Source organism: Tursiops truncatus, chromosome 12, assembly GCF_011762595.2.
Source record: "Tursiops truncatus isolate mTurTru1 chromosome 12, mTurTru1.mat.Y, whole genome shotgun sequence".
Taxonomy (NCBI): Eukaryota; Metazoa; Chordata; class Mammalia; order Artiodactyla; family Delphinidae; genus Tursiops; species Tursiops truncatus.
This window is the reverse complement of record NC_047045.1, coordinates 39,216,683-39,227,742: the sequence shown is the minus strand read 5'-3', so window position 1 is coordinate 39,227,742 and position 11,060 is coordinate 39,216,683. Positions and strand designations below refer to the sequence as shown.

At 40.4% G+C, this 11,060-nt stretch overlaps 1 protein-coding gene across 9 annotated transcripts in view; it reads right to left on the bottom strand.

The window, feature by feature from the left end:
- Positions 1-950: 950 nt before the first annotated feature.
- Positions 951-11,060, bottom strand: part of AFG1L (AFG1 like ATPase) — a 195,095-nt gene continuing 184,985 nt past the window's right edge. The window contains exons 12-14 of one of the 9 annotated variants that reach the window (XM_019929531.3): positions 8,160-8,300; positions 3,848-3,961; positions 960-1,950 (exon numbers count right to left, since the gene is read on the bottom strand). In XM_019929531.3, the coding sequence (XP_019785090.1) occupies positions 1,660-1,950; positions 3,848-3,961; positions 8,160-8,300 (546 nt within the window). In that variant the 3' untranslated portion in view covers positions 960-1,659. Of the gene's footprint in view, positions 1,951-3,847; positions 3,962-8,159; positions 8,301-11,060 lie in introns of those variants that run through there. The other 8 variants (XM_073789483.1, XM_033867601.2, XM_019929532.3 and 5 more) reach the window with 8 other exon arrangements.

Genomic DNA, 11,060 nt, shown 5'->3' with positions numbered 1-11,060 from the left:
CCAGACACTATAAAACTCTTAGAGGAAAACATCGGAAGAACGCTCTTTGACATAAATCACAGCAAGATCCTTTTTGACCCACCTCCTAGGGAAATGGAAATAAAAAAATAAACAAATGGGACCTAATGAAACTGAAAAGCCTTTGCTCAACAAAGGAAACCATAAACAAGACGAAAAGAGAACCCTCAGAATGGGAGAAAATATTTGCAAATGAAGCAACTGACAAAGGATTAATCTCCAAAATATACAAGCAGCTCATGCAGCTCAATATCAAAAAAACAAACACCCATCCAAAAATGGGCAGAAGACCTAAATAGACATTTCTCCAAAGTAGATATATACAATGCCAATAAAGACATGAAAGGATGCTCAACATCAGTAATCATTAGAGAAATGCAAATCAAAACTACAATGAGGTATCACCTCACACCGGTCAGAATGGCCACCATCAAAAAATCTACAAACAATAAATGCTGGAGAAGGGATGGAGAAAAAGGAACCCTCTTGCACTTTTGGTGGGAATGTAAATTGATACAGCCACTATGGAGAACTGTAAGGAGTTTCCTTAAAAAACTAAAAATAGAACTACCCATACGACCCTGCAATCCCACTACTGGGCATATATCCTGAGAAAACCATAATTCAAAAAGAATCATGTACCAAAATGATCATTGCAGCTCTATTTACAATAGCCAGGACATAGAAGCAACCTAAGTGTCCATAGAAAGATGAATGGATAAAGAAGGTGTGCCACATATATACAATGGAATATTACTCAGCCATAAAAAGGAATGAAATAGAGTTATTTGAAGTGAGGTGGATGGACCTAGAGGCTTTCATACAGAGTGAAGTAAGTCAGAAAGAGAAAAACAAATACCGTATGCTAACATGTAAAATATGGAATCTAAAAAACAAAAAGAAAAAAAAAGGTTCTCATGAACCTAGGGGCCGGACAGGAATAAAGATGCAGATGTACAGAATGGACTTGAGAACACGGGGCAGGGGAAGGGTAAGCTGGGACCAAGTGAGAGAGTGGCATGGACATATATACGCTACCAAATGTAAAATAGATAGCTAGTAGGAAGCAGCCACATAGCAAAGGGAGATCAGCTCGGTGCTTTGTTTCCACCTAGAGGGGTGGGATGCGGAGGGTGGGAAGGAGATGCAAGAGGGAGGAGATAAGGGGATATATGTATACATATAGCTGATTCACTTTGTCATACAGCAGAAACTAACACAACATTGTAAAGCAATTATACTCCAATAAAGATGTTTATTAAAAAGAAAAGCCAGGGTCATATAAAGTACCATGGGGGAAAAAGAAAAGAAATAAGATCATAAAACTTTCCTTGTTTTTAATTGAAATGTAGAGTTTTTTCTTCCCCTCTCATAAAGATGTGTTTCTATTGTGCGGCTACCATGTAGCCAAAGCTTAGAGATTTCCCGACACCCTGCATTTACCGTGTGTGTGTGTGTGTGTGTGTGTGTTCAAGGTTCATTCAGGTGGCTTAATATGAAACCAAAATGCCTAGTCCTACATTCAACTTCAGAAGTGCTGATTTTAATTTTGTGGTGCAGAAATAAGGCCAAATAAATAGGCAAAAAGTAGACCTAAAAATGGCTTTAACTTACTAATCCACTACATCTTTGACAGCAATTTTAGATAAAAATGGTCCAGAGGACAAAGTGCTTAATTAATGATGAGAAAATGATTCCTTCAAGTCCCATAATAAAGAGTTCTCCCTGCGGTAATGATTTGCCCAGAGTTTTATTCATGCAAAAGTGACGGCTACTTCTTCCTTCTGTCCCCTTCATTCCAGTATTGTTCAGTCTGCATTTCTGTGAGTCGGGAAATTGTGCGCTGAAATGCAAAGATTTCCTCTTCTCCAGTAAACATGGCGAGTCCTTCTGCTGAGTCCTGGTTACCAAAAAACAAAACAAAACAACAACCTAGCACCAATTAAAACCCCCACAACTAAAAATTTGAAGAACTAAGTACAGGCTTTAAAAAATACTTCTTGGGTTTACATTACAAAATATTCTATAAATTTTTTTCATATACAATTTCTTAAATTAGACTGGAGAATCAGCTAATTTAAACCAATAATCAATAAACAGAGCAAATTACCAGGGAGAAAACATTAGATGAATAATTAAAGCTGAAACAACACCCCAAAATCCAAATAAGAAAATTTTTGCTCAGATGAAAGTTCTCTACATAATCTAATGGAAGGACATTCCAGACAGAAAGGAATTTTTTCTCAAAAAGTGCACACCAGAAATAAGTAACAGAAAAACCAAGAAGTTCTGGTATGTCAGGATGAAGCTAAGACCCTCTCCTGAAGCTCCACAGACAGGGCCACATTCCTGACAGGAAGTCTGAAGATGAACCTCTGAAGAACCTTTTCCAAACTGGGTGACTGAGAGGTCTCCTGTGGGCCTGGAGATCGTGCCTGGAAGCTTACTTCGGGAAGGCCAGAGCTGCTTTTGGTCTTGAGCTGCTGGGACACTTGATCCTCCCATGTAGCGGCTGAGTTGGGGAGCCCCTTGTGAGGCCAGTAAACATCCTGGGACTGGTGATTCTAACACCAGCCTGTGGCTAGAAGTGAACGCTGAACTTCTGTCTCTTTCCTTAGGGGTTTGCTATTAAACTCTTTCAGAGAAAAGTTCTGGACTCCTAAGTCCAAGTTACTGACCTACCGTAAAACTGCATCACCCTACGGTCACGTGCCCTGATTTCTTCATGATTATTAGCCCCAAGTGCTTAGCTTACTTTGCCCTGTATCTGAACCCTGATCAGAAGAAAAACTGTAAAGCCAATGAGTTAAAGGACTTTAGGAACTGAGATCACGTAGCCCCTTAAGTGTATTCTTCCAAATTGCTGAAGACGTTATTTGGATGTATCACTCTTAGAGAAATGGGATCATAAGCAGCCATTTATTTCTACATGTAGATTTAAATAATCATATTTTGAAAGTTTACTTTTTAAAGAATTATTGGCCTCATTTTCCCAGACTCCTGAGAATGCATAATTTCTACTCAGGTCAATAAGGAACTGTCTCCTCATTCCAAATAGCCTTTCACCGCTGGGGTTGAAAGAATGGGGCTGGTCTCATTCTGGGGGTGAATGTTTATAGTTTAAAATTTTTGACTAATATTTCAATTGCGTACAGTTGAGAAATACACCCTGTAACATTCATAAAGAAGAAGGAAATGCAAAGTCACTTATGTTTGGCTTGGGGTGAAGCACCAGACCCCAAGCTCCAGGAGAACTAGGCCAGCATAGGCTGGCTCCCAACAGAGTGTCCCCAGAGCCTGGCACCCACAGGTGTTCCACAAATGCCTACAGAATGGGGGTTAGGAGATGAAGCATGGATTTCTTTTAAAGCAAGGGCCTTGCCAGGCACTTCATAGTCCTGGTATAGCCAGTTCACATGGTTGGATACTGTATCATGCACTCTACAAATCCAGCAGACATGAAGAGGATATCCAGAAAAGGCAGCATGGTGTAGCAGAATGCAGAATGAGCCCAGAACCAAAGACGGTGCCTGGATCCAGCTCTGGCCTGCCATTAGTCAGTGGTAAAACTGCAGGCCCATTAGTCCACCTCCCTGGACTTTGTTTTTGTCATATGCAAAAATGATCACGAAGATTCCTTCCACTCTAAAGCTGTAATTCTCTACATTTAGTGATGCTGAGGATACGTCTGCTATACTGGCTTTAGAAGAGAGCAGCAAATCAGTGGTTAAATACATACTGCATTCCTTCTTCAAAATGTAGCCATGCATCAAACCAAAAACAATTAAGCTGTTTTATAATAAAAAGAGATTATGTTAATATCGCCTACCTGGCTCAGCCCCAAATCATCCATCAGTATTCTGCTTTGCTCCAACTCACTGTCATGATGTTCATACAAAAATAAGCTTGATACGGGAGTTGATGCAGAGCAAATTATGCGCACCTGAAACAGAGGAACGCGAGTAAATGGTGTTACTCCTTACCTTTCACAAGTTGAAGGTAAAAACAAATTTCTCATAAAAATCTGTTTGTCATAACAGGGAGCTTGGATTTTTGCTTTTAAAATGTTCATATTTGTTCTAATAGTTTGAATCTCTTTAAAGTGATATATAATTTTAAATGGTTCTAAATATATGCAGCAAAACTGGTACTTGGTGAAAATACACTCTTATGAGTTTATAGAATGCGTATTTACAAAAGAACAATGCCTTGAACTCCTCTCTTTCAATCTAAGTAACAGTCTTAACTTTATTTCTACTTCTACACATTTTCTCCAAGTACTATGTTTATTTTGGAAAAATAAATATTTTAAAGCTTCAATCTATGACATTTTTTTCCTATTTCATTAATCTGTTTTTCTAATTAGAGATTTTAGCTAATTATCCTGAAGTTATCCTAAATTATCCTAAAGCTACTAAAAATTTCATTAATCTCCATGCTTAAACATCTACAAAAAAAGCATCAGCAAAATGTGGTTGTCAAAGTTTCAAAACTGGCAGGACCCATTTACACTGTATCTTCTTCATGAATAAAAATCTTGCATAAATAAATGAATACAGCATTTCTTTTTTTTAAAATAATTATATGGAAATCTCTTAAAAAAATTTTTTTTTTGGCTGTGTTAGGCCTTCCTTGCTGCGCGCGGGCTTTCTCTAGTTGCGGCGACTGGGGGCTACTCTTCGTTGTGGTGCGCGGACTTCTCATTGTGGTGGCTTCTCGTTATGGCACACGGGCTTAGTTGCTCTGAGGCATGTGGGATCTTCCTGGACCAGGGCTCAGACCCGTGTCCCCTGCAATGGCAGGTGGATTCTTAACCACTGCACCACCAGGGAAGCCTCAGCATTTCTTTAAGGTGGATTTCAATATTTGGAAAACTTTTTTCCTATTTCTGGAATAGCTCTGAAATGTAAATAGACAAACCACATAACCCATATTCAGATAGCCTAGGATCACAGATGTTTCCAAATGTATTTTTGAAACAAAATACTTTTTAAAAAAGCCTTTTGACCATGTCCATATTTTTTCTTATAGTTTGAGTCTCTTTAAAGTGATATTTTTTAACTTTTTAAAAATATTTTTTGCAGTACGCAGGCCTCTCACTGTTGTGGCCTCTCCCGTTGTGGAGCACAGGCTCCGGACGTGCAGGCTCAGTGGCCATGGCTCATGAGCCTAGCCGCTCCGCGGCATGTGGGATCTTCTCGGACCGGGGCACGAACCTGTGTCCCCTGCATTGGCAGGCGGACTCTCAACCACCGCGCCACCAGGGAAGGCCTAAAGTGATACTTTTAAACTGCATAGTACTTTACAAATATTTCCACACAGCTTATACCACCCTCTGAAGTAGGGAACAAAGCTTTTATTGGGCAACCTGGGGCCTGGAGAGGTCTCAACTTGTGACACCAGCCCAGATCTTCCAGTTCTAAGTTCAGTGGTTTTTCCATTACAACTGAGGTTGACATTTTTACCTGTTTGGAGCCCATCTCTGTGTGCATCAAAGATGCTCCCCAGATGCACCGTTACCACTTTGCTGCGTAGGTGACTGCTAAGTTCAGTGCATTGCTACTCTACTTATACCCTGAGTTTCCAGAACCTACATTTATTTCAGCATCCTGCCAGACATCCTTCAAAAAGACTACGCTTGACATTAATATTTCTTGATTACATAGTGTTTGAGTGTACATATGTGATCATATATCAGAAACAGCTTTTTTATCTTTATAAATTTTATTTCCACTAGTTTATATATAAAACATACTCTTCTTGATGTTTAAGGAGACCTGAATTTGCTTTCAGGATTCACAGCCATCCTTTTAAAATCATTATTGAAGTAAATATGCTGATACTTCAAAATAATGTATTGATGTTTGGGACTAGTCTTTCTATATCCAAATAGCCTTCTACCTCCTCTTATAAATTATTTAAATCACAAATGACACTTTTTTCATTACTCAGATGGGAATGCCCTTATTTCACAGATACATCTAGAATACATTCTAGAACAATGTCTGTTTAATGCTCCCAATTTCTGAAATAAGATAATTTCGACTATGCTTTAAAAAAGTATAAACTCCAAATGCATGATTTGGTTAAAGCAAATGTTAGGAGAGTAGTTCTGATATTTCATCATATTGCCAGATAAATCTTTCTGTCTAATGAAGAAGTGAAACAGTGTGGGGAGGTAGGATCAGGGGGTGGGACTAAGGGGTGGGGACCATAAGCTTTCTTTAAGGTATTCCTAGACGAAAGATTAAAAAAAAAGTTTATCAATCCTCCAGTGTAAGAACCACCTACCAATGCCCCTCTCCCACTTTCTTCTTGAAGCACTGCCCTCTAAAAACAGAGTGCCACCTCCAGGAGATTTATTCTGGACTCCACGTGATTATTTCAGAGCAGAGTCTCTGGATGAGTGACCCAGAAGGAGACAAGTGACAGGACTTGACCCCTAAGCTCTGGTGTTCTCAGCTTCCTGCCTCTGCTGACTCCCTGCTCGCACACCCCCTGGAAGCATGCAGCAGAGTTTGATCATGCTCACTAAGGCAGGCTGCCCTCGGTGTTGCACCAGAGCCACGCTGGCTGCCCTTCATGCTCAGGCTCATCACAGGGCCTTTGCTGCAAACTCGCCGCCCTGGTGAGGGCTTTTCACCCTGCACTTTGAGCTTGGCCATCACATCTCAGAGTTTGTGAGCAGCACTTGAGGAGCTGGTGAACGAGCAGGCTCCAGGCCCCACCCTTGGTCCTCATTTGCTGGTGGGGGCGGTGTGGGCTCTGGAATCTGGATCTTAAGTAGCTCAGATGATTCTGGTGCAGCTGGTCCTCAGCAGGACTTTCCATGCCCAGCCCCATGTCCCACACAAAGATCAGTTTACTCTCCCCCTGTACTCTCATAGCACCAACTCCCCTCTCTTTCCAAAAGAACATCCCAGTGAGGACTCTACACTCAGCTCTGTGTTTCATTAGTGTTTCTTCAGCACTAGACTATCAGCTCCATGAAGGCAGGCACCATGTCTGGCTTTGCTTGTCACTGAATTAGCACTTTGCTTGGCATGATAAATGTTGTTGAATGAATGAATAAAGGAAACATTAAACATCTCACCTCTCCCTCCCAGCAGATTCTGGTACTTTCTCCTCCCCTCAAAGTCCCTTCAATTTTAGAATCACTGCTCTATATCCTTCTGTGCAAGGAATAAGGAGGAAAAACTGTATCTAACAGTGAAACAATATTTTACTCTAATTTGAAGTGGTACTTATACTTTACTGTAAATATATATTTATAGGTATATATTATTAATCGTGGCTCACCTTCATTGAAAGCTTACTGTACGCCACACGATGTTCTAAGTACTTTACATGCTCATGTACCTCACAACAATCTTATGAGGTAAATACCATTATTGCCTTCTTTTGCTAAAGAAGGCAATTCAAGTTCAAGAGGTTAAGCTGGTCTTCAAGGTATTCAGCCTGGTCCCAGGGCCCACTCCTTAACCACTAGGCAATACTGCCTCTGATGAAGGGACAAAGGCTCTGCAATTCATGCTAAAACACCTGGATTTTTTTTTTTTTTTTAGAGAGATGACAGGTACTGGGATTTCTGGGTCAGAGGGAGAGAAAACTCTAATACTGAGGAGGGCGGTTTAGTCATTCATTCATTCATTTTGTTCATTCCTTATTTTATCAGTCCAATAATTTATTCATGCAACAAGTATTTACTGAGCACTCAATCTACGTAAGGCATTGTGCTGTGCATCCTCATAGACAGAGCATATGATATGTCTGGTTGAATGAAGGATTTGGTAATATAGCAGACTGTCTTATGATGGGATTTTTAATATAGTACTATTACTATAGTACTATAGTACTAATTAGTACTATTAGTACTATAGTACTAATATAGTACTATTACTATTACTAGTACTTACACAGCATTCAGCTTGTGCCAAGTGTTGTTTTAAATGGTTTACCTGTATTAGTTTATTTTGTCCTCACAACAGTTCTCTGAAGTAAATACTATTATTATCTCCAATTTGCAGATGAAGAAACAGGTACAGAGAAGTGAAGTAAGTGGTAGACCAGGATTCCAGCCCAGATAATTTTGCTCCACAGTCCAAAATGTTTAGTTTTGAGAAAATGTGCCACATCCTTACCTTGAAATCATAAAAGTTATCAATGAGAGTTATGAATCTCCGAGCTTGGGTCCTCTTTGCCAGGGTAAATTGTGGAATGTTTCGTAAAAATACTGTATCAAAATTCTTTGACAGTTCCAAATAGTCACTGGCTCCAAGTGGCTACAGTTAAAATGAAATAAAGAATAGAAAATTGAAATAAGCCAATTCTGGTTGAAAACATCTCTTTTTCTTGTCATGGTGTGATCTAGGTGGTAGCTTTGGGGTAACTTGACCAAACGGGGCAGTGTTTTCAGAGTAGGCTGAGGACAGAATTCACTATACTGTAACAGTGCTGTAAACAAGTAAGAGAGAAGGCAAGACCTTGGTGGGAAGTTAGAGAATAACTCTGGCCGCCTCCGCTGGTATCTTGTAGGCCCCCATCCTAAACCCAGTCTTTACTCTTTTTATTTATACGACATGACTTTAAACACATCCTAACAAATCCTTCCTACGACTCAACTGCAAACTGTCACTACTGGTAAATAGAGCTGTCTTATCATGGCAGCTGAATATTTTGTCACCATTTTGAAATAAAGACTATGCTCCAGCATGAAAAGCATCAGAAAATATTTTTCGTTTAATTTGAGGTACAATTACTCAAGTACAATGTAGTAAACACTGCTAACCTCTGTAAGGAATACCAGAGGGTTTTCATGACCAGAAGTAGACCAAGACCTCAGGCATAACGTGGTGCAGCTGCTACCTCTACACACGAGGAGGATGCAGCACTCAGGGTCCACAAAACCATTCACAAAGGCGCCACCTACAGATGTAAAGTGCTTGCTCCTGAAACAGGAAGTTAACTCACGACAGTTATGAAAACGACTTGCGAACACTCTTTGGGGTTAGGAACACTCCCAGGAGAGGCACTTCTTATTTATTTATGTATTTATTTATTTTTTTTGGCACTTCTTATTTTAAGTTGTGTGTGGATGACTGTGACCTGTGAGCAGGAACCATGAGCAGGGCCAGGAGAGTGTTTCTGGCCCTGCGAGAATGTGGAGGAGACTAGCATGCCAGGAGCTGCTCTCAGGTGCCTCTGGAAGCTCTTGGATCCCAACAACTGATCCCTGGGACACAGATGGCTAAGCCTCCTCAATTTCTGGCAGAATTCATTAATACCTGTTCAAAAATGTCTCCCTCACTAGGGTGGTAATTTGCATTAAAACTCCTGCTTTCAGAAGTGTAGACAGGGCTACGTTCCTGGGAGAATCAGGGAATTGCAAGGTAGGGGAGGGTCATTCTCACCTTAGAGTCCATCCATTTAAGGCCACCACTATCCTAATGACCAGCTAAAATCAGTTATATTCAGAAAACTTCTAGTGGAGGTGTGGGGAGGTAAGAGTGAATCAGAGTGAAGCTCTGGGGAGGTGGCCCCTCAAGAACAGCAGTCCTAAGAAGGACGCGGTAACTACGAGCCTAGGGCGAAGGGGCACACCGCCAGAGAGAGCACAAAGAATGACATGATGCCTTCGAAATCTGCTTAGAGAGGCCCCTTCCCCCATCTCCTCTCGCCAACCAAGTAACAAATGGGGCCAGAAAAGAGATGACCTTGCCTTTTCCATTTCCCTTCCCTAGCTGGACAGCCTCTACCTCCAGACCCAGTGCCTGACCTTAGCTGAGACTCCCTGCTCACCTCAGCCATAGGGGCTCGAATGTGCGTGTGGTTTATTTTGGTCTAACCTTGACTCTGTTATGAGGAAACACTGCTGTCAAGCTTGATGTGGACCAGAAGGGTGTGTTAACAGAGCAGCTCAGAACAAGGGCTCTAGACAGCCTGGGTTTGAATCCTCAGTCTGTAATTTATGAATGGTGTGTCTTCGGCAAGTAACCTAATCTTTCTGTTCCTTAGTTTTCCCATCTGTAAAATGAGAATTGTTTCCTATCTCACAGCGTTGTGAGGATTAAACAAAATAATGCATGCAAAGCATTTTACACAGTGCCTGGAACATACATTACCACTCAACCCACTTTAGCTGCTTTTTATTTTTATTATTTCGAGCTCAAATGATTAGGCTCAGTACAAATGAGTTGAAGGTGTGAAGAAGTGTCATTCTCAATAGGACCAGGTAGCGTTGCTCTACCCCCTGACTACATCCTAAACCTTAAAAATCAGCCTTTGTGCATTTGCCTGTCCTCAGAGTCACAGCAGGGACCAGATGAATGAGACTGTGGAATCCCATGTAATGAAAACAATTCCCGAAAGGGGGAGGGGGAAGGTAATATACAGTGTCTTCCTGTAAAAAGGAGAACTCATACAATAAGACACTCATGCTCTGAGGGTGACTCATACTACTTTTCTGAGATCAGTTAGAATTTAGTGTCTCATCTTTTGTAAATCAGAAATTGTATGTAAAAAAATATGTAAAACCTCATCTTAGGTATATAGTTATGTATAATTAAGCTCACTCTTTATGCATGGATATGATTTCTATCAGTATAACTACATGCCCAAGGAAAATCATTATCAGAAGTGCACTGAAGTGCCTAGGGCAGCTGAAAATCAGAATTCTGCCCACTCAGCTATTTTTACAAATTATATACCTTTGTCAGTAGGCTCTGCATTTGCCATTATACTGGCAAATATCCCTTTCCTTCATATCCCTCATACAATTATGTGCTCATTCATTTAAAGAAAACTAAGTTAATACAGTTACCTATCTCCTTTAAGAACAATAGTCATTGGGGGAAGTTGTTTAATGGGTGCAGAATTTCAGTTTGGGATGATGAGAAAGTTCTAGAGATGGAGAGTTGTGATGGTTGCACAGCATGTGAGTATAATTAATGCCATTGACATGTACACTTTAAAAATGATTAAAGTGGTAAGTTTTATGTTATATATTATTTTACCACAATAAAATAATAGTCATTAAATAAAGG